We start from the raw sequence: 23,900 nt of genomic DNA, 5'->3' as shown, positions 1-23,900 counted from the left end.
GTTCTTGTAGTTTGCTGACTCATCGAGTGGTCTTCTTTCTCCATGTGGAGTTCGTTTTCCCAAAATACTACACCCACTCAACCAACACCTGGGTATGCAAGGGTGATCAATGCATGATGCACTTCATGAGGCTAGCATCAACTAATCACTGAATTTGTATTTTATTTTCATTGTTGCCACTAAATTTACCCTTAGAAATCACTCCAGTATATCCCAAGTTGCCCTTGTCTTTGCCCTTAGCTTTAACAAATCAGGTGATTGTATAAAGGCTTTTATCAGACCATTTTGTGTAGGCTACCTCACGGTTTATCTCTGAGCACAGGAAACCCGGTAAGAACGCCTGGGACTAGGCTGAGGTTTAAGGACAGTAGACACTGTGTTCGACTAAAAACGGTTGATTTTCTTTGGATTTTATTTTTTGCTTCAAATTAAATTATTGACGGTTTCAAGAACGTAGTTTTTGAGCATATATGATTCTGCTGATCTATTAAAAAACGCGACGTTTTTTTGGTAGCTAGAAATCAAGTTGATCATTTTTAAGAACACGAATGCAAAATGCATTGAAATAACATTGAATATTATATTGAGACAACATCGAACAACACGAATGCAAAATTTAACCATCTCATGCCATTACAGATTGCGAAGCATTCTGGATATCCACTCAAACATCCACGCAAGATCGTCCCCAGGGTCTTCTTGGTAATTTTCAGCTGGACACCATATTGAAAAATACCCAGGAGACCGTGGGGACGAGGTTGACATCCACGAAGAGACGGCCAGTCAACACGCCTTTCCCACAGAGACAGACCCGGATGTAAACAACTTTGAAATCAATTTGGTTTCAGAAAACACAGCATTTAGAGAGATATGGTGATTAATTTATTAAACTTTATTTTCTCACATAGACAAAGCAAACAAGACTAAATAGAGTTTTGACCGCAAAGCACTGTTAGAAAATTTGGATACCGCTGATACTAGGTACAGCGGTGTTTACCTTGAAGGGCTGTAAAAAAATTAAAATAGATGGGGGGTTGGAATCTGTTTCCTGTCTGCCCCTGCGTCTTGGCACGAATACCCGATTCAGACCGAAAAAGCATGGTTCCATAACAATCGTACATATATCATACTCGAAGATCCAGCGTACTTTGCGGGCGCTCAATGTCCCGCAAAGTACGCGGGGATGACCTTTGGGAGCGCCCGCAATGTACGCTGGATCTTCGAGCATGTACATATATTCACGAGTCAACTATTACAAGTTTGTTTTGTTTACATTTATAGTTTTCAATAAACCATGCAATAAACCAAACAAATAAAATCCTTATTGTCACGATAGCTTTCAGCCTTGTATTAATCTCCCGTAAGCGACAACAACTATTGTTCAAGTATTTGGTGCCCAGTTAAGCTTTTCGCCATTGAGTATTGTTAATGACCAGACAGATAGTCAAATTCTGTAAGAATGACGACATACAGCCATCAACAAGTTCAAGGTAGGTCAATTCTATTAAATCCCTGGTATCCAGGAACCGCTTTCACTTGGGATCCCGGTTCAACGTTTCGGTACGCGGTCTCACCTCTCTGGGATCCACGCTTCAGGATCCGAAGTCCGATTTTTTTTATCCACTTACATGAGACATACTTCCAATCAGTTCATAAACAACTTCCATAGTATTCGCTATTCTATTTGGTAGTGATTAAAGAACATCGTCTTCCTTACCCAGGTGTTTTTTTCTATGGTTCCGTCCCAAGCGCTTCTTGATTTAAACACTAATAACCCGTAAATTGCATTCCTCTCGGCACATCTGCAAGCGCCAATGAGCTTTTGGCAGCCAGTGAGCGAGCACAATTATTCCATTAGCACCCTCTTCACCCGTCCCCATCTTTGCAGAGTACCGATTAGTGATTCTCACAGCCATAAAAGAGTGGGGATTGCTCTAGAAGACTCCATGATATCAGACAGGGTCTTTAACAAAGATAAGTCATCCTTCTTAGGTAAGATTTTTTTTCGATTTTCTTCTCTAGAATGTTGTTATAGCGTGGTTTGTCATACCGTGTTGTTATACGTTAGATGTATCATCTCAATTAACACAGATTGTTTAGATTTTTTCATTTCTTTTTCTTCTGCTGTTTTGCCTCTCGTTTTGGTTAACGAACTAGAAATGCTATTGTGAAGATATTCCCGCTCCCCAGGGTGGATGTAAAATTCGCTTGGAAACATCGTGATGGAGATGAGCCAACAATAGTGATAAATCGTTGATAATTTTCCAGTGTTTTAGTTTACATCACGTCTCGGTGAGTTGTGTTATTTTGTTTTTAAACTCGTTAAGTTTATATTTTTATTCATGTAAATGTAAAACTACGTTGGCCGCAACTTTGTGACTCCTCATATCTCATTTCTTGTGACAATAGGGGGTCTTTCTCTACTGGATCTCCATTTTTACTTTCCCAGTTAAAAAAATAATTATTAGACAATTACTATTCCATTGAAAGGCTTATTTCACGGCCGTTGTAAAGTTTGTCAAGACCATATTTTCTTGTGTTCCTTAAAAGTCAAAGTATCTGTGTTTCTTGAGTTTTTGGGAAAAGTTCCTAAGCTGTGACTGGCTTGCGTGTGATGGAAGGTTGATGAATCCAAACAAATTCACTTTGAAGAAACATTCCCCCGCACAGTTGGTATTCCGGAAGAAAAAATATGAACAAAACACGAAAAAGAAAACACGGCTAATTTTGTTTTATCGCAAACTTGCTTCATTATAGTTTAACTTTTTACGGGAGCCGAGTACACATTCCTGACGATATTTTGAACAGCGATGTTACACCTAAATTGATTTCCAGTTGAATCCCGTCTGCGATCTGCTGTTGAAATTTGCATCTTTCGTCTATTAAAGGCCTCGTCCTATATTTATGGGTGAGTTTTAATGACTAAAAGCTAACGTCAAAGTTGTATGTGAGATGAGAATTTGCCATTTAATTTATTTGACTTTAGCCATAATGGAAGGTGCCATTGGTAACAGGGCTAGGCTTGCTGAACACATTTTTCTAAAAGACAAGAATTCATTGTAAGGCGAATATTTTTATTTTCTGCTTAATTGTTGTAAATGCGTGAATGGCTATACACCGAAATATAATGTATTATAACACCTCAATTCTTTATAGTCCTAGCTACGAAGAAATCTCTATATTTATTCAAAATTTAAAATATGTAATTGCGAAAATGAACAAACTGATAAAAAATCCCTATTGATGTTTGCTCTTGTTTACCAAATAAAAACTTTATGATCCTTTTCTTGCGAAAACCCGACTTTCATAACAATTACCCAAAGTACTTATCTGAAAAGTAATAACTCGGCCACCTTTCATTTTGGAAAATGATCTTATGCTATTTCCAAGTAAAATTAAATTTTGTCTTTTGAGCCATTCAAAATCCTTTTAAATGGACTGGGAGAGGTTGAACAATCGGTTCGGTGGTTCTTTTAACAAAACTTGTCAAGTTATCACCAGTTAAATGAGAAAAGTGTGAATGTGTGACTCGCTCCTTAAAGAGTAATATAGAGGCCAAGCGACAAGTTGTGATTATGAGTTAAGTATTACTGCCGCGCTCTAGCAGGCACCACCATTTCAGCAATTCCAATGTGCTTTTTTTCAATACTTTTGCAGCATTTTTTCTGGACCTTAAACTAGCAAGGAAAGGAAACTAAGGTAGGTTATGGAGGTATTGATTTCTTAGTCATCAAGTTATGCAAGCCATTTTTCAACTTCTTTCGTCTTTTTTCTGTAACATGTTTTTGGTATGTATGTTTTTTTTAATAAAAATGTATATTTTTTAATTATAACTGAGGTCTTAAGCTTTTTTTTATTTAATCCCTAGCTGGCTTTAAGGTTAAGCTTGATTGTTAACTGTCTTTCTCATTTTCTTTCCGGTACCTTAATTAAAATATCAGTTGGATCTTAGCGTTCCCGTAGCATTTACATGCGGGGTTCTCTCTGACTTTTTGAGTTTGTATTTTTTTTTATAATCACGTCATCCAGGTCTCGGAATATTAACTTGAGTCTCCTAAACTACTAGTAATGCCATTGTAACAAAAGAATTCCCTCGAGTATTTGCATGTCAGAAGTGATAATTTGCTCGTCATACGGACCGCTGACACTGTGTCAACGATTGTCAATGGTCGTAGATAATGCAACTTGTGCAAGAGAACAAAATAATATAATAAAGTAGAAATATCCCGTCTTCCAGATTCTAGCTAGGAGAGAAATTGAATACGATTGCAGTCTTCCTTAAAAAAAGAAGTGCCTTATATATAATCGAATTTCAGTCTCAGTTTTTATGTGGGAAATGTTGGTAAAGATCCTAAAGTAATTTGATCAATTTTCTTTAAATCGCTCACAAAGTCGTGAAAACACACTTTAGCAATTCACAATTTAGTACACTCTAATTTTCTTTGTGCACTTGTTAATGGTGCGCGCACTTTGTTTAATGAAAGCCATTCAAGTAAATTGGGTAACTTGTCCTGAAATCTTAAAAAAAGTTATAATTACATTCCGGAGAAAGTACTTGTTGGTAAATTTTGTGAAATAAATTCACGAGTTACTTTATTTGTCTGACACCCGAAGATCGTTTCAAGGTAAAAGTGTTATCTGAGTTGATTTGGAAATGAGGGGACGCTCTCAATATTAGAAAAAATCGACAACAATGACTCACGAGCCAGGAGTCGGTTTATTCGGTTTTCATTTTGGTGGCAAAATTAATAAAAACAAAAAAAATCCCTGTTTCCACACTTTTCAACATCTGTTACGAACATCTCTTGTTTGCAGCAATACCTTTCCACAATGGTTCGCGCAAAATACGAAAAGCTTCGTAACCATAGTAACCAGTCACGTGAGAACCCTAAGGGCACAGCCAGTTTGTTATCCCGCCTGACGTACTGGTGGATGAACGACATATTCCGCATCGGCAACGAGCGACCGCTAGAGAACCATGACCAGTACCCACTCCTCGACGAGGACCAGACAGAGGCTCTGACAGTCAAGCTCGAGCAGGCATGGGACCAAACGCGTGTTTCGCCCGGAAACAAACGCACGCGTCTTCTCAAGGCTCTGATCAGAATGTTCCCTGGGTACTTTTACGTGTTCACTATCTGCGCGGGCCTAATGGGGGCCCTGTGTAACGTGCTTCAGCCCGTGTTTCTTAGCATGCTGCTCTCGCAGTTGTTGAATGAGTACGGGAATAAGAACTCGGACTGGTCGTACTTGTACGCGCTAGGGATTTGTCTAAGCGCGCTTGTAAGGTGTCTTGTGCTACAGCAGTTTGCCGACAGGAATCTACTGACCGCCATGCGATGGAGAGCTGCTACAGTGGGCCTTATCTTCAAAAAGGTAAACATCCAAGACTTTCTATTCTTAAATTAAAATCACTCAATCACACCTTAGTATTGTTTGTATATTAAGATCTGATCTGATACAGTGAAACCTCTCGATACTAGAACTTCCATATTTGATGTAGGTGTGTATGTCACGTAAGAATGTCACGTGAGTATGTCACGCAGGTATAAAGGTATGTTGAATTATGTTTGTAATATGGACAAACAACACACAAAATATATCGAATAAATGGCGTTTTCCCAAAAAAACTCGCCAGAAGTAGTTGATGTAACAAATGAGATGTGCACATTTCCTCGACAGGTCTTGCGTCTTAGTCAAACTACGCTATCCAAAGTCACTTCCGGTTATGTTCTGGATTTGGTTTCCGGTGACGTTCAGAGGTTCGACAAGGTCTGCTTCTTGGTGGGCTACCTGGCGCTGGGCGTACCGGAAGTCGCAGCAGTGATTGGCTTCATGTGGTACCTTATTGGGTGGAGGTCTCTCTCAGGCGCCCTGTTTATGCTCCTACTCGTGTTCTATTACTCGATAATGGGAGGAGCTTGCGCTTCGCTGAGGCTGCGCATGGCAAAGATTACCGACAGGAGACTGGGCCTAATGGCTTCTATAGTCACTGGGATTAGGGCCGTTAAGATGTATGCTTGGGAGTGGCCCTTCAGGGATATGGTGCAGGGAGTACGAAGGTATGTCCTTAAATGGACCTTATCAATATCTGGCGAATTTGCACTGGGGAAAAATAGTCTTTATATCAGCGTTTATATCAACTACGTTCTAAGCGCTAAAATGCGTATTCAAAATGGTCCATTTTGGGACTGAGAAACCCAAGTTTCTAGTAAGCCCACATACGTTGAACAAGTCAAATCCGGGGCCAAAAGACACTGAAATTAAAGCTAGCCACGCCTCGACGGTGAATAAGACTTGTTTCCGCAGATGTAAGGGCACTGAAGCGCTAACATACTAGGCCAACTATGATTCCATTACAGGACCATCTGCTAGTGCTGGTTATTTTAATAGGAGTCAGGCGTATGTGCATAAACTGTGCTGTTCGTGTTTATTTTGATGAGTGTTTCGAGGAACGAAAGAGCACATCACGTGATTTATCGAGGTTCTTCTCACGTGACTAACCGATGTTATTCTCATGTGACTTGCCGAGGCACTTCTTACGTGACTATCTAGACTCTCAAATAATAATAACTTCATTCCAATAAATACCAATACAGGTATAATAGGATAATATACAAAGTAGGCTTGTATGCCTATCCTCGATATATACATAATATTTAATTACATATTTCAGAACTAGACTCGTAATGGAGTCATCTGTTAAGCTTATAATACACAAGAAAAGGTCTTTTGGGCTTTTAAAGAGTTTTTGATTACAAATAGATCATTAAGAAATACACGTCGAATGTCATTGACATGATTGCATTCCATTAAGGTATGGTACTCATCCCCAACCTTATTTTTATTACATTTTTCACAACCCTTATATCATAAGGTAAATATGTTTAGCCTGCTGTTTCAATTGCTCGTTTGTGTGCCAAGACACGCAATCGTATCATAGATTGTCGGCGTCTAACATTAGCTTCTGGTAACATGACATCTAAATATGCATCAAATGTCATGAAGAATCTTACCATGCTACATTTACGAACGGTTTCTAACTGGTTCCTATGTTTTCTTCATTCAATAGGAAAGAAATCGGGGTTCTGCGTCTACGTAGCGCTATTCTCGCGACGTTCCCAAGCTTGCAGTTCTCTTCGACGGCCATCGCAAGCCTCATTTCTTTGGTCACCCTCGCCGGTACTGGAACAGAGCTCACCACATACAATGTGTTCGTTGTGGTAGCTCTTCTCAGCACTATCAGGGTCTCCGTGTGCGAGAACATCGCCAAAGGAGCCTTTAGCGTGGGCGAATTTATATCCTCAGTCGAGAGAATCCAAACCTTCCTGGAGCTCGAAGAGCTCGTGAGGCTGAAAGAAACTCCAAGCCAGCTGCTACTCGAGACGACGAGTGAAGAACCAGAGACACCACAGAGACAAGATAGCAAGGAGGACCAGGTTTTCAGGGAGATAGACAACGTGGTGTCCAGTTCCTCATCGGAGAAGCTCTTATCCACCGATTCCGATTCTGAAGTCAAGGAATCGTTACCTAAGCCTTGCAGCCGCTCACATCGCCACTCCAGCAGCTCCACGAGCTCGCAACTGCCTCACGGCCAGCTGTCCCTCAGCAACATCACGTGTTATTGGAATGGCGACGTTAGCCCACCGGCGCTTAGGAGCCTCTCCTGCATGGCCTTCCCGGGAGAACTGGTCCTAGTGACGGGACCTGTTGGGTGTGGCAAGTCCACGTTGCTGTCGGTGATTCTGGGTGAGATTCCGATCTCTTCAGGAAAAGTCTTGAGAGGGGGTAAACTTGCACACGTGTCGCAGTGCCCATGGGTATTCTCCGGCACAGTTCGTAGTAATATTCTCTTTGGTAAGCGATACGATCCTCGGCTCTATGACGCGACTTTGCTTGCTTGTGATCTGCGCAAAGACATCAACAGCTTTCCCGACCGAGACGCGACTGTTATTGGCGAGAGAGGGACGATGTTGAGCGGTGGCCAGAGGACGCGGGTCGCATTGGCTCGTGCTGTCTATGCGGATGCTGACATCTATTTGCTGGATGACCCGCTAGGAACTGTGGACAGTAAAGTCGGCCGGCACTTGTTTGAGCGTTGCATTCAGGGGATCTTGTCCAAGAAAACGCGAATTTTAGTGACCCATCAGTTACAGGTGAGACGTACTGCTAGGTGCGATTGCTTTGTGAACAAATTCTTAAACTTTTCGACATATGTCATCTAGCTCTTACCAACAGTTTTACCCATATTTTTCAAATGCTTACCTTCACATCTTACCCATTCTACAACCTTCAGCAAGTTACCCTATAAATGTTGAATGCCTCTGTGAAACAGAGTAGTTGCGCTGAAGTTTTGAGCGTTAGCTCTTTGTCCATTTTTGCTCCGACGAAGGGCTACCCTAATCAGTGTTTAACCAATCTTTAACTCGACCTTACTACTAGCCATTATCTTGCTGTTATATTTACCCAGCTCATCACCTGTGCTTGTTTAACTTATACCTACCGTTATTCTTACCTTCACCTTAAACTTATGCTTACCGTTACCCTTACCTTCGCCTTAAACTTATGCCTACCGTTACCCTTACCTTCACCTTAAACTTATGCCTACCGTTACCCTTACCTTCGCCTTAAACTTATGCCTACCGTTACCCTTACCTTCACCTTTAACTTATGCCTACCGTTGCCCTTGCCTTCACCTTTAACTTATGCCTACCGTAACCCTTACCTTCACCTTAAACTTATGCCTACCGTTACCCTTACCTTCGCCTTAAACTTATGCCTAACGTTACCCTTACCTTTACCTTTAACTTATGCCTACCGTTACCCTTACCTTCGCCTTAAACTTATGCCTACCGTTACCCTTACCTTCGCCTTAAACTTATGCCTACCGTTACCCTTACCTTCACCTTAAACTTATACCTACCGTTACCCTTACCTTCACCTTAAACTTATGCCTACCGTTACCCTTACCTTCACCTTTAACTTATGCCTACCGTTACCCTTACCTTCAAACCCCAAATCCAGTCTGCGCTTATATTATTTCTCGGCAAATCTTGACTTCCCTAAACTTAAGTAGCAACCTTTACCCTAACTTTCAACCATATTTCTACTTTTTTTATTCTAATATTGTGTAAACACTGTAGCATCTTTATGCCAAATTCCTAGTCTACCCTTACTCCAAACCCAACCTTTCTGTCACCTGCAAACCTTTTGCCCAGACTACGCTTACCTTTACGCTTACCATCATCAGCCTCATGCCTTAACCATTCCTTCAACCTTACCTTAAATCTCTTTCCTTGTTTCCGAGCCATCCATAAGCTTTTGAATTCTTCAGAGTCTGGATAATTAAAAATGTTTATACTATCGCCAACTGAAATGAATCTCTCTCCTTCAGTATCTACAAAACGCAGATCACATTTTGTTAATGAAAGACGGGGGTATAACAAGAGAAGGCAGCTATGCTGAAATATCTCAATCTAGCGAGGAAATCTCCTTCCTAGAGGAACACGGGGAGGCCCCCGTCGTGCCACGCCCTCTTCTGAGGGACCGCTCCCTAGAGGTCGAGGTATGGAAGGAAGGTCCATTTCGTGGTCTTGAGCAGGCGGATGAGGAGAGGCATACTGGGTCTATCTCTTACGAGCTGTACTGGAGGTACCTCACCGCTGGAGTCTCGCCAATTGTGTTGACCATGCTTGCCATGATGTTCGTCTTCGTTCAAGGTACGTGGAAGGGTAATAACGAAAATCAGTCCTTCGAAGACGTTTTGGAGAGTCTAGATTATACACCTGTTTGTTGCCATCGAAATCGAAAAAAAAAAAACACTGGAGAATCAATGAATAATCGTAGCCCGTAATGTTTGAAGAAAGAAAGGTTATTTTCTTCTGTTTGACAAAAGAAATTTGCCTCTCTCTGACATTTGTTATTTTAATTCTCCTAGCTACTCCCACCATACTGCGCAGAGCTTTCTGTGCCGCCGCTCGTTCTTTGTTCCACCTCGAAGCAAAGGAAACGAGTGACACATAAGCTCTGCGCAGAAGGGAAAGCTACTCTCGATGTATTGCTGTCTACGCTTTTGTCTTTCTCTGTTCCAAGTCAAAGTTTTATGTTTTTTTTCCCTTCTAGTTGTGTTAATCCTCCCCGATGTTTGGTTGGCTACTCCTGTGTCATGTGTCAAGTCTTTGTTTTTTCTTCTAGCTGTACTAATCCTCCCAGATGTTTGGCTACTACTCATGACTCAAATGCCTTCAGAGCAACGCAAGCTTCCTCTCAACTTTTACATCTACGGGGGCCTGGTGGGCGTGGCTTTATTGCTGTCAGTCATTCGGGCCTCGTTATTTTTCTCGTCCGTGTTGAACTCTTCTCAGCGACTCCATAACGAGATGGTGGAGTCAGTGCTGAAGGCGCCTGTGTTGTTTTTCGATACCAATCCTGCAGGACGTATTATGAACAGATTCTCCAAAGACATTGGTAAGCCTGTGTACTGTTTGCTACTTTTGGTAAAGCCATAGGAGCAAAAGCATTATGTTCACTTACTTTTCATTATATGATCATGACTTTTGAGAAGCCCAGAAAATGGGAATTCCACCCAATAATTGGACACTTCAAGCGTATGTCTTTGTACACATATTGCGTGAATGTAGGGGCTGATATCCGTCTTGTGTCGTACTCAGGTTGCATAAATACTGGGCTATGTCGTCTTGTGCCGTTGCATGAATGCAGGCCTAATATCAGAATATCTTTCTCGTATTGTACACAGGCTGTATGGATGAACTTCTCCCCGATGTTCTTCTAGACGCACTTCAGCTCATTTTGTTCTCTGTGGGGGCCGTCCTCCTTCCATCGGTGCTCAACCCCTGGCTCATTATACCCGTCGTGCCGATCGTAGTCCTCTTCGTGATCATCGGTATGAACAGATTAGTCGTCACGCTAGACGCCAGACATTAAGTCAACATGCTAGACGCCAGACATTAAGTCAACATGCTAGACGTCAGACATTAAGTCAACACGCTAGACGTCAGTCATTAAGTCAACATGCTAGACGCCAGTCATTAAGTCAACATGCTAGACGCCAGACATTAAGTCAACATGCTAGACGCCAGTCATTAAGTCAACACGCTAGACGTCAGTCATTAAGTCAACACGCTTGATGTCAGTCATTAAGTCAACACGCTAGACGTCAGTCATTATGTCAAAACGCTAGACGTCAGTCATTATGTCAACACGCTAGACATCAGTCATTAAGTCAACACGCTTGACGTCAGTCATTAGGTCAACACGCTTGACGTCAGTCATTATGTCAACACGCTAGACATCAGTCATTAAGTCAACACGCTAGACGTCAGTCATTATGTCAAAACGCTAGACGTCAGTCATTATGTCAACACGCTAGACGCCAGTCATTAAGTCAACACGCTAGACGTCAGTCATTAAGTCAACAGGCTAGACGTCAGTCATTAAGTCAGCACACTAGACGCCAGACATTAAGTCAACATGCTAGACGCCAGTCATTAAGTCAACACGCTAGACGTCAGTCATTAAGTCAACATGCTTGATGTCAGTCATTAAGTCAACACGCTAGACGTCAGTCATTATGTCAACACGCTAGACGTCAGTCATTATGTCAAAACGCTAGACGTCAGTCATTATGTCAACACGCTAGACATCAGTCATTAAGTCAATACGCTAGACGTCAGTCATTAGGTCAACACGCTTGACGTCAGTCATTATGTCAACACGCTAGACATCAGTCATTAAGTCAACACGCTAGACGTCAGTCATTATGTCAAAACGCTAGACGTCAGTCATTATGTCAACACGCTAGACGCCAGTCATTAAGTCAACACGCTAGACGTCAGTCATTAAGTCAACAGGCTAGACGTCAGTCATTAAGTCAGCACACTAGACGTCAGTCATTAAGTCAACACGCTAGACGTCAGTCATTAAGTCAACACGCTAGACGTCAGTCATTATGTCAACACGCTAGACGTCAGTCATTATGTCAACACGCTAGACGTCAGTCATTATGTCAACACGCTAGACGTCAGTCATTATGTCAACACGCTAGACGTCAGTCATTAAGTCAGCACGCTAGCTGAGTCAGCACGCTGTAAGCCCCTTCATCTTGACTTTCTGCAGCATATCATTTTATTTTAGTACATATTAACGGTTTGGTTTGTATTTAAACGTTTGAATGGCATTGAGGTTTGTTTGTTTGCTTTTGTTTTTCCGGTTCAGGTAAATTCTACCTAAAGACGTCTCGGGAGATCAAAAGGCTAGAAGCCATCAACCGGAGTCCAGTCTTTGCGCACCTCGCGGACACCCTTGAAGGCTTGGTCACCACTAGATGTCATCGTATGGAGAAAGCCTTCATTAAGCGATTTTATAAGTAAGAAGCGGGGTAGAGGGGTATCGCAAGAGGGATGGGGGGGGGGGGTATTTGTCACTCACGAGGTTTGGAGAAGATATTTCATTTCTGCCATAGCAGCCCATTAATGTATAAAAGTTAATGGTCTGAAAATGGTATGCTCTTTTTTTCTTATTTATTTTGTTCATATCTCAGGTACCAGGATGTACATAACGAGTCGTGGTTCCTGATCGTCGCGACTGTGCGATGGCTAGCACTCAGGCTGGACCTGCTTTGCGTCATATTCGAGACGATCGTGGTGATCTCAGCCCTGCTCACACATTCTGGCGCAGGTATGTACAGGACCCGAAATGATCCCAGGACCCGAAACGATCCCAAGACCCGAAATGATCCCCAAAAGTTCTCCAACTGATCCCGGGACCCGAAACCATACCGAGGAGTCCCCGAAATCGACCTCAAGGAATTGCGGTAATGGACAAAGGGAAAGCAGAAGAAATCACTTATCAAAAGTGATAAATCTTAAGGCATAATTAAGGGTTTTGCCCCGGCGGTAAACCCATAAACAGAGTCCAAAATAAATACACAACTTTTAATTGCTACTGAAAGGAATACAACATTAACATAGCACAGCCTTGCTCAGAACAACCAAACTGTTGACCTTCCATCACACTCTAAACATTTGCATTTCCGACACATGACTCTGACAATATAAATCTCGTTTCCGGTAAACATCATCCCTAAAAATCCATATTTATTTGACAACCAAACGTGTATTTCACCACGAAATCCGTGTTCACATAAGCGAATATTTACCGACACATTTTAGGCAGCCGGTTTGGCCGAGAAGATGGCGGAATGAAAAAAGCACACTGAGTAATGCACTCGAACAACCCTTTAACCACCGTTGCAAGATGTGGCTTTTGTTGATTAGTTGGGGGACTTTTGGGGATCATTTCGGGTCTTGGGATCGTTTCGGGTCCTGGGATCATTTCGGGTCCTGTACAGGTGACCTATCTGAGCCATCACGTTTTTTTTAGAGAAATGACAACCAATCCTGTCTTGTTTAACGGGCCGTTCTTACTTTTCTATAACTCATCGCCTCCTCCCAACGTGTGTCCCACAGGAGTGTCGCGCGCATTTTTTAGAGACAAGACAATCAACCCTGTATTTTCTATGGAGACTTCCTCGGCTGTTCCCTAAATATTCACATAAAAGATAAAAATTCATCGTTTTTATCGCTTGCGTCTCCAGGAGTGACAGCGCTCTCCTTGATCTACGCGGCACAACTGGCATTCGACACTTCACAGGTCAGCGTGCGCCAATGCTCCGAAGTCGAGAACTACATGACCTCCGTGGAGCGTGTCATCGCTTATACAGACCTCCCCTCCGAGCCAGGCTACGGGAACCCCACCCTACCCCCTGCTGGGTGGCCCCATGAGGGGGAGATGGTGCTGCATGACGTCACCTTCAAGTACCATGACGATGGACACGAGGTGCTCAAGGGGATCAGCGTGCACATCAAGGACGGACAGAAGGTGGGCGTGGTCGGTAGGACGGGGGCCGGCAAGTCTTCGCTTGTGAGAGCCATTTATCGGATGCCGGAGCCGCAGGGTAAGGACAATATGCATTGTTGTGATTACGGTTTAAGTGTTTTTACATGATTTAGTTGCACTAAATTATAAAAGTCATATGCTGTTAGTCACCGTCATTAGAGCTGGGATGTAAAATTACGAGAAGGAAGGGCGAGGACGGGACGAAGGCATAAGGAGACGCTTTAAACCACCACCATACTACTCTTTTTAGGCAACAGAATACAGAGTTTAGGATCGGATTTATTTTTTAGTAGAAAAAACTCGAAAACCAGGAGAACAAAACGTTTATAAGTGATAAAATCTCCTCTAATTACAAGAGGAGGCTGGTCGAAAGGCCTAAAGGGATAAGGAAGACATGGCAGCCTCTTAAGAGCCTTCCCATTAACAATCTGATTAAAAAACCAAAATATAATTTATGGTAAGAGTCCCGCTAATTGTGTTTCTCAACGTGGATCAGGGGCGATAGTTGTTGATGACGTAGACTTGGGCTCCATTAACGTGCAGCGTGCAAGGTCCGCTATATCTGTCATATCCCAGGACCCTGTTCTGTTCAGCGGAACCCTGCGGATGAATTTGGACCCATTTGAAAAGTTCACGGATGACGAGCTTTGGGAAGCGATAGAGCACGCCAGTTTAAAAGCCCTCGTCGCTGGTCTTCCTGGAAAGCTGTACTATGAGGTAAGGTTAGGGCTAGAAGAGGGGGTTGGGATGCTCTTATATGATATGACATGACATGACATGACATGACATACGATATGAGGGAAGTGAAGGAAGTGAAGCTATGTCAGGTGAGTTGAGTTTAGGGTGAGGTGAGGATGATGTTAGGATGGGGTAAGATTGAGGTGATGATTAAATAAGGTGGGGTGAGGTGAAATGTGGATGGGATGAGGAGTTGATACGGTGAAGATGGGACGAGGTGTGGTGAAGTTGATTTCAAGTAAGCAAGGCGGATGGGTTAGTTGGGTGAGGTGTATTGGAATGAATGGGAAAGGTGGATTAGGTGAAGATGGAATACCATTTCTTCCAGGTCGTCGAGAGTGGATGTAATTTCAGCGCAGGTGAGCGTCAATTGATATGTCTCGCGCGAGCATTGCTGCAGAAGAGTTCTATCATAATCATGGACGAGGCGACCGCAAACGTGGATTACCAGACCGACCGGCTCATTCAAGCAAAGGTGCGTCTACATCATGAAAGGGAAAATCAGACCGCCAATTTACATTCCCTAACATTACTTGGTCACATTCATGTCCATCGCCTTAAACAAGCAACCGAGATACTGTAATCAAATATTGTTATCCAGTACTAAGTACCAGACTGCGATCATATACCCCCCTCCCCTCCCCTCCCGACCGACGATTTCGCAGAATATATAAAAGAACAGTAAGGCAATAGACCATTAAAAGCAAAGGGCACGACGTGTTTTTGTTCCTCAAAAAGAAAATAGTAACCTTTATAAACTAGGACCGGCAACGTGGACGACGACGGCAGAACACAAAAGAAATGGATTGCGAATTCAATAGAAGATGTGTGTGGGTGTGTGTTTTCATTTCAGCCGTTTTTCAACAAAAAACGACGTGAAAGCTCCACCTTTCTTAGTCAATTTCGGACGCGGACGTTTGCCCTGTAAACTCTTTAAATCTTTAAGCCGCTGTAGAATAATTTCCATTGCAAATTATTTGGAACTGAACTCCAAGTGCGAACACATTTGTTAGCCGTCTGGAGGTCCTTATCTAATATAAGTTATTTTTTATACTTCAGGTCAGAGAAGAGTTTCGTAACTGCACAGTCATCACGATTGCGCATCGCCTCTCTACGATCATGGACAGTGACCAGCTAGTGGTGCTAGACAGGGGGGAGGTGGTGGAGACGGGATCGCCAACTGAGCTACTGGAGCGCAGAGGTGGGCTTTTCAACCGAATGTACCGCTCCTACCAAGATGACTGTCGAGGGATCCAGTCTAAGCAGTGAATGTTCGATAAGACGACAGCAAGATCAAACTTCACGTTAGAGGCGTTTATCGATCCGCAGCTGGGCGGGGAACAAAAGACACTTCAAAAAAAGACAATGAAAGCTGTGGTTGATCCGCTACTTGAAGCTTATGACGACAGCCCCAAGATAGACTAAACGATGGTACCAAGAGATGTCTGCCTAGACCTCAACCACCCAATCAAATCACGGCTTCGAATTAATGAGGGGAACTGCACCTTGATAAATAGGTGTAAAAATATGACGCTCAACAATATGATAAAGAATAAAAAGAATAAAATAATAGATACATAATGTTAATTAGGATACATATATGAATAAAACAAGTGTCATTCTTGGGAAACAACCTACATTTGATATTTGTCTACGTCTCTTCGTAGATCTCTCATCGATGTTCCCCATAAAACTATATTTGGTTATAAGTAACACCATGGCACGAGGGTAGTTTAGTGATAGATAGCTAGATTTATTAGGACTCGACCAGCTTTTATATTAGAAATGTATAGGAGCTGACCTTTAATTCAGGTCCAGACCTTTTATCCAGATGTAATGGCAGTAATGAATGTGGTCCTTGGGGATTTTGTTTAAAGCCTGATGGAAAATAGTGTAGTGTTATCAGTAATATTTAGTTCCTTAAACAGGAAAAGGATATGGTTCACAGAATCAAAATACAGGTGATTTTCATTGAAAATTATGGTGATTGATTTCTCTCAATGACCAGAAACAAAAATCTTCAAAAAGACACGAAAATCCACTAAAGGATATCAAATCTAAAATAAGCCGTAAAGATAGCAGTCAGGTGGATTTTACGCCAAGAACGAGCAAATATGTGGCATTTTAATTGCGAGGGAGAGGGCTCTATGTTTTTATGTTTTGCATCAAACACTTCAGTAGGTTGGATAACAAAAAATAGATAAAATTTTGCAATCTTTACATTGTCCATGATATTGAGTTCATAATCCCGAATGTGATGACTGCAAAAAAAAAAAAAAAAAACGTATGCTAGCAAATAAGCATCAACCCAAAACAACCAGGTAAATTATTATTTCTCGTCACTCTTTCAAAAATTACAATATAGAAACGAATGATTTAAGACTACTTTATAGATTGTAGGCTAGGCGGAACAAATGTTCGATCGTGGATGGTTATTTTGAGGTTTTCTTACAAATGAACCTCTTTATTATAAGAAAATCCACCATCAGAGGCTCTCCAATCAGAATTTGAAATCATCTCCCTTTCTCTATTTATACTCCTCACTTCGACTTTCGCACGGGTTCGAACCAGTGACGCTGTAAGACCAAGTCTATTCTAAAATATTTCCATGTATTTAACCTAAACAAAGTCAAAGTCTCAAAGAATAACAATGAATATATTCAATAAAAAGACCTAGTACAACTAACTGTTTCTCTCTGGCTTCAAATAGCCATCGCAACTTCCGAATATACCTACACCAAAAACGTGACTAACACATCTCCGGTTCTTTTTTACGGCGTGATTTGTTGTGGTCAAAAAAACAAAAAACAATCTTAATCCTCTGGCGCGGGTTAATGTGTCTTTTTGGTATCTATGAGTGCTAGTCTGGGCAGTGTTACGCGACCTCGGCGAAGCTGTGATGTTCGAGAGTTGAAAAAATTGATCGCTTAGGGTTTTGGAACAAGAGAAATAAAAATAAAACAAAACGCAACGAACGGAATCGCAAGGACTGGTCATTATTATCTTAATTTTGATACAAGAGTCAAAAGCTAAACATTATTCATTTATTTTGAAAGGAGAGTAAGTTTAGTCATTGCAAGTATGAGCTAGATTTCAAACAAAGCCCTTATTTATTTACAACAGTTCAGGCAGTTTACCTGACTAGTTTATGTTTAGTTCTTTCATCTGCTCTGAAAGACAACGTTGAAAAATGTATTTGTCTTGCACCTATCTATACCTTTGAAATATTTTCAAGTTTATTAAGAATAAACTAACCAATTTGGACTTTTTATTCGGGCTTCTTTTATGAGAGTCTAACAATTCGAGAACTTAAGATCTTTACCCCTCCGACGCCAATAATTAGTACCATTAGTATTTCATTATGATTATGAGATAGATATTACTGCTTTAAAAAGGAATCGTCTTTAAAGGCAAATGGTTTCGTATTGCCAATATACCTAAACATCAAGGAGACTGGTACGGAAGTATCACGTGACCTCTCCAATCAATAGCAACGTGTGGCTCAATCAATCCGTGGTTTTAAAATTCGTCAAGATTTGCTCCTAGAAAACGGTAGGTTTTCACACTAGCACTTCAGATTTCGTCTCCATGCTTGCCATCTCGTTAGTAGAATAGGTTAACTTGCTTATATTATAGTTATTATGTGGATAAGTAAGTGATTTTGAGTTAATTTCATCGCTTGAATATTGACTTCACTTAGGCTCGGTGCGTGAATTTTTGTTTTGTATCATTTGTCAGAGTTGTAGTACACATTACATGTGCGATGTAGTCAAATACTTTTAAAGTGAAACTCGATTTTGTTTGGGGATCAGTCTTATCAAAACAGGCTTTTAGTGTAGGTTATCACATAGAATATAATTCGTTCAACAAAACTTGATTTTCGACAGGAATTTGAGGCTAGTTTTGCAAAGTAGCCTCGACCATTAGTCAACCAAATGTAGACCGGCCTCGCTTTTCAGTTGATATATTTTCTGGAATAGTCGGACAACAACCCCGGACTAAATTAGATCTTTGTTTTCATATCACAGTATAGGGAATGGTAAAGTGTTCTACTTCAGATTGTGACCAGTAAGTAGCTTTCAACAGAAACTCCCGAGTAATAATTTTCACCACATTTTGTTTCCTGACAGTAGAAAGGTCGTGGACATTGGGAACATGGTGTTTATTTGAAGCAAAATTCCCTCCCGTGTGAAGAAAACTGTCGCTAAAATAAAAAATCGACGTCTATCCCTTGGGGAACTATTTAAATCACTTAATCGTTAAAAACCGTATATAGTTTTTTAGGAACCAACACAAGGAACGCAACTACGTAACTTAAACTATTACGACAAGGGAAACAGCTCTTAACGATAGGCAGTAAAACAACGAACATGTTCTTATCAAGGTTTTTGCTTCACGATACATGAAGCTTGTGAACTATTTTAAAGGGGCTTATTGTTTTTTCTCTTTATCACACGTATAGTGGACGGCCAGTTTTACTCAATTCTATCTACAACAAACAGCAGCAGAAAACGCAAAACTTGTTGTTCCATTTCGTTAAAAACATAAACATTAAAGACATAAGTTAAGTACATTTTTTTACCTGTTCCAGATTATGTAAACGTAGAAAGATTAAAAGACCCTGGCGCAATGAAGAAGACAAAGTATTTTTTCATAACGAATAGTCGGATGTCTGCTTTCGATATAAATGTGAATTTTTGTTAACTATGTCCGTTGTTTCACAATAATCTTTTAAACGATAATAGAAAAATATCATTATTACTTTCATGAATGTCTTTTTTTCGATTTCTACTTCTAGCCGGCAGAAAGATGCTGCGTAGGATGGCATTAAAGGACCTCAACCCGCACATCATATGCGTGCTTTGCGGGGGATATTTGGTGGACGCGACCACTATAGTCGAGTGCCTTCACTCTTGTAAGTTAATTTGGCTCAAACAGGGGGAAGAACCGGCCACAAAAAAGAAAATCGATGAGAAACGATAGGTCACGAAGGAAAAGAAAAGTATCGATGGGTTAACGAGCTTATCCAGATAGATCACGAAGGGACTACAAAAGTATCGAAGGGGCAACGAGTTTATTCCGAAAGATCACAAAGGGATACAAAAGTATCGAAGGGGCAACGAGTTTATTCCGAAAGATCACGAAGGGATACAAAAGTATCGAAGACTTAACGAGCTTAGCCCGATCTGTCACGAAGGGATACAAAAGTATCGTAGGGGCAACGAATTTGAGCTCGATAGGGGTCCGATCGTTGCGTGGTTACGTATCCTAATTCGTCTTTTTTTGTCCGGCAGTTTGTCGTAGCTGCATCGTCAGCTGGCTACAGGCGAGCTATCACTGCCCTGTATGCGACACGGAAGTACACAAGACGAGGCCCTTTCTGAACATCAGGTAACAGATAGTGAATAAATATACCCTTTGAATTAACAGCAGGAGGTAACAATCACGGATCATGGACCAATTTTTCACAATTTCAAAAATCATGGAGTCCATTTTTAAAATGGGTACGAACTTATCAAATAAAGCAAGACCAAATGTCATGGTTTGGAATCATGATAGATAAATTCTTCAATTCACTGTTCACGAACACGATCGATTTCACGAATCACGGTCTCAATATCTCTGTTCTTTACAAATCACCGAGGAATTTGGGTCTAATTACGGCCCCCGGAAACCCCTTCCCCCTTGTGCATATTACGGTATCTTACACGTTATAACTAAACAAAACTGAAGCTTTTCGGGATGGACATGAAATTCAATAACACGTTTGGTTTGTTCTCTAGGCCTGACTGTGTTTTGCAGGATATTGTGTACAAGCTTGTCCCTGGCCTCTATCAACGTAAGTGAGCATGCCATGGCTTGATAACGTCCATATTTGAGACGGTCATTGAGTGCCAACCCTTGTGTCTTACCCTCCAGCTTACTATATCATTTCTTTTATAGGAGAGCTAAATTACCGCGAGGAATTCAAAACAAAATTACAAGAAAATGACCCAAGTAAGTAAACCGTATACTTTATATTGCATTGACTTTGCAGCGTCTTACGGCGGAGGGGGATAATAAGCGAGAATGTTTGATTTGAAATAAAATCACGATATGTAGGAAGGAGAAATTACATAGAATGGATCAGGCGCGTAGACAGGGCGAGCCTCCTCACTCCAACAAACCCTCCTGGTAGCAAAAAAAAGTGAGTGATTTCTTATTGAGGGACCGCCAAAAATTATCCTTTATCCATATAATACCTATCACTAAGAACCCCCCTCAGCAATCCCTGGGTACGCGTCGCCTGTATATGGGAAAGGTTGGAAGGTCAGCGCCCCATATATTACGCTCTAGCGCTACTTTTTAATAGTTTGTTTTCTTTGGAAAAGCACGTGTCGAGCCAAAAGACGAAGTAAAAGGCGATAGTAATAACAAGAAGCATGAAGACGACGTGATCGAAGACCCCGTGTGCCTAACACTGGAGTATTATGGGTAAGGGGAACCATGTCCTTGACACCTTTAGACCTAAAGACGTACGGTAATGTGTTACTTTCTGTGATTTCAGAGCAAGGCGGAACTGGCGAGATCAGCCGGTAAGAGTCGAGAGTCGAGTGTCGATTGTCGAGTGTCGTACTAAGAATGAGACGAGGAGTGCTCTCTCAGTTGTTTTGTCTCTTTTTTTTCTTTTTGCTTTATGGCCAACAGCATCTACAAAAACAAAACAGAAATAACAACATCTAGCTATCTATCTTCCCATGTCTACCTGGTAGGGATGCTCGTCGTATTTTTTAGGGGTCAAAATCAGGCCTCAGGTATTTTTAGGGGGTATCCGAGAAAAAATAGGCTTTTCTTTTATAAATGGTATTTTAGGGCTTCTGAAGTAGTTGTAGAAATTGTAGCAATAGTTTGCAAAAGCAACACAACCACCACCAACAAAATCGATTATGATGAATAAATACATCAGTATTAGTTTTATTATGCTAATGGCTGTAAAATGCACATTGGCAACAACGGCAATGGCTTGGCTTCACGCTTTAAAATGCACTTATTGTGACTCAGGTGTTTCCAACGCGGTACCTCAGATGTTCATCTACAATGACGATTGGCGTCCTAAAAAAATTCTTCCTCATGAAATTCAGCATCCCGCCCTCGCACGAGGTGAGTCAAACAACAAGGCCTTTTGAGCTGAATTTTCAAATACCGGCAAGGTGAGGCTCTAAATCAACAGCAACAGATCATCGGCGACAAGGCAGTGGCGTGGTACCAAGCCCTACGAGTTTGTTACTGTGTATTTTACTGTAATGGTTAACAAAATACGCTTTTCGGCTTTTTAGGGCTTTTAAACAAGAAATGTACACTCGCTTGATTCGCCGTACCCACAGAGATAACTTTCCTTTGCGAATTCACACGCCCGATGCAGTGTCAGAGATCTGTGTTATTTATACTTGTTTATTATATGGAAGTTTCTTTTATTTGTAATTTATTGCAGGCCGAGATTGTACGAAGCGATGAGATATTGAGCGATCACTTATCAATGAAAGAAGTGGCGGGAATTTACGGACTACACTCTAAGGTATTTTACCACTCGATCTAGATATCGTGTCATTCACCCCTGATATATCAAAGCTGTGGTAGGCCTCGAGGTATGGGAGGGGGGCACATGCCCCCAGTGCCCCACCCCCTGTTACGGCCCTGTATAGAGCAAATGTCAAATCCTCCTAGTTAGTGAGGCAAAACGGTATATTTTTTACAATTCCAGTATTCTAATCAGCAATGTTTTGTCTTATAGTCCTTTATCGACCTTCAATATGTATTCATGGCCATTGACAACGACAACGATCCGGATTCGAAAATACCCAGGACATCTTTGACGAATTCTGGAAACACGCGCTTGATGGCACAAATATCTAAGAATTCAGCGCGTGATACGTTTACAAAGTCACGTGAAAAGAAACGAACAGCACGTGAGCGTAAAGCTACCTTACGTGATCAGCACAGTCCTTCACGTGACGTAAAAAATGCGGTACCAAGGAATCATAGTAATGCATCAGAAGGCCCAAACAGTACATCATGTGAAGAAAACATTCACCTTAAAAATACACTTGACCCGCATCTACTATCACATAAGCATTTACATACAAACGAGTCTCTCATTGATAGGATTGGGGTGGAACCCAGGCAGGACCTTAGCTTATCCAAGTATGAAGCGAATGGTACTATTCCAACTATGGTGGACACTTTTGAGTGCCCAGATACCCCCGAGAGTGACAAACAAGAAAAGTTCTTTCCTGGAGAGTTCTCACCTTCTGGTAACATGGAACCAGAAATATCAACAGTAGTCATGTGACATGGATCACCGGCAGTGGTCATGTGACATGGATCACCGGCAGTGGTCATGTGACATGGATCACCGGCAGTGGTCATGTGACATGAATAACCGGCAGTGGTCATGTGACATGAATCACCAGCATTGGTCATGTGACGGATCACCGGCAGTGGTCATGTAACATGGATCACCGGCATTAGTCATGTGACATGAATCACCGGCAGTGGTCATGTGACAGGGATCACCGCAGTGGTCATGTGACATGGATCACCGGCAGTAGTCATGTGACATGAATCACCGGCAGTGATCATGTGACAGGGATCACCGCAGTGGTCATGTGACAGCAGTGGTCACGTGACATGGATCACCGGCAGTAGGTATGCCATGGATCACCGGCAGTAGGTATGCCATGGATTACCAGCATTGATCTCTTTGTTGAAAGGGATTACTGCATTTCTTCTATTGAAGATCTTCATTCATTTGAATTGTATAAATTATGCACATAGTAAGTTATGTTTCAGCAGCACAGCTGCCTAATGTATCTCTGTCATCTTTATTACAACGACTCTGTTGGATCTGAATTGAATAAATCTTGATAATTCATTCATGAATAATGTGATTTATAGTGTGATTTATATATATTTTTTCTCTAATAATAATGAAAAGATGCTTGTCAATTATATATAGTTGGACATGTTCTCTCTGGTGCTTTAATGTTGGTTTCTGTACTATGGGGTGAAAAAAAATGAAAAAATGTTGAGAATTTGTATTGCGACAAGAGATTCGCAATCCTCAATGTAGACGGCCAGGTTTTACACCTTTAAAAAAATCTAAGCTGGCCTGAGCTGGGTTTGAACTCTGGTCCTCATGCAGCGAAGGCTTTACCACTGAATTATTGTGTACCACTCTCTTGAATAAAACCAGCAATTCAAATTTT

The 23,900-nt window shown here is 41.5% G+C and overlaps 2 protein-coding genes across 7 annotated transcripts; both read left to right on the top strand.

The window, feature by feature from the left end:
* Positions 1-1,748: 1,748 nt before the first annotated feature.
* Positions 1,749-16,283, top strand: LOC5508477 (ATP-binding cassette sub-family C member 4). Of its 5 annotated transcripts, XM_048723726.1 has the most exons (16): positions 1,749-1,992; positions 2,191-2,292; positions 2,836-2,908; positions 3,658-3,699; positions 4,816-5,376; positions 5,683-6,062; positions 7,073-8,156; positions 9,395-9,719; positions 10,195-10,467; positions 10,757-10,903; positions 12,235-12,385; positions 12,560-12,696; positions 13,616-13,975; positions 14,414-14,634; positions 14,984-15,130; positions 15,715-16,283. In XM_048723726.1, exons 5-16 carry the CDS (start codon positions 4,831-4,833, stop codon positions 15,922-15,924), a joined length of 3,981 nt encoding a protein of 1,326 aa, XP_048579683.1. In that variant the 5' UTR covers positions 1,749-1,992; positions 2,191-2,292; positions 2,836-2,908; positions 3,658-3,699; positions 4,816-4,830; the 3' UTR covers positions 15,925-16,283. The 5 variants fall into 5 exon arrangements, with proteins under 5 accessions (XP_048579683.1, XP_032233129.2, XP_048579682.1 ...); XM_032377238.2 differs by lacking the exon at positions 2,191-2,292; XM_048723725.1 differs by lacking the exon at positions 2,836-2,908.
* A 1,831-nt stretch (positions 16,284-18,114) lies between these two features.
* LOC5508486 (polycomb complex protein BMI-1-A) lies at positions 18,115-23,574 on the top strand. 2 transcript variants are annotated; one of them, XM_032377268.2, is made up of 11 exons: positions 18,159-18,207; positions 18,684-18,723; positions 19,454-19,570; positions 19,950-20,046; positions 20,439-20,494; positions 20,599-20,652; positions 21,027-21,129; positions 21,203-21,230; positions 21,697-21,795; positions 22,127-22,210; positions 22,427-23,574. In XM_032377268.2, exons 3-11 carry the CDS (start codon positions 19,465-19,467, stop codon positions 22,982-22,984), a joined length of 1,185 nt encoding a protein of 394 aa, XP_032233159.2. In that variant the 5' UTR covers positions 18,159-18,207; positions 18,684-18,723; positions 19,454-19,464; the 3' UTR covers positions 22,985-23,574. The 2 variants fall into 2 exon arrangements, with proteins under 2 accessions (XP_032233158.2, XP_032233159.2); XM_032377267.2 differs by lacking the exon at positions 18,684-18,723 and having other exon boundaries at positions 18,115-18,207.
* Positions 23,575-23,900: the final 326 nt, after the last annotated feature.

Source organism: Nematostella vectensis, chromosome 2 (genome assembly GCF_932526225.1).
Source record: "Nematostella vectensis chromosome 2, jaNemVect1.1, whole genome shotgun sequence".
In the NCBI taxonomy this organism is placed as follows: Eukaryota; Metazoa; Cnidaria; class Anthozoa; order Actiniaria; family Edwardsiidae; genus Nematostella; species Nematostella vectensis.
The sequence above is the reverse complement of the archived record's forward strand: the minus strand, read 5'-3'. Positions and strand labels throughout refer to the sequence as shown.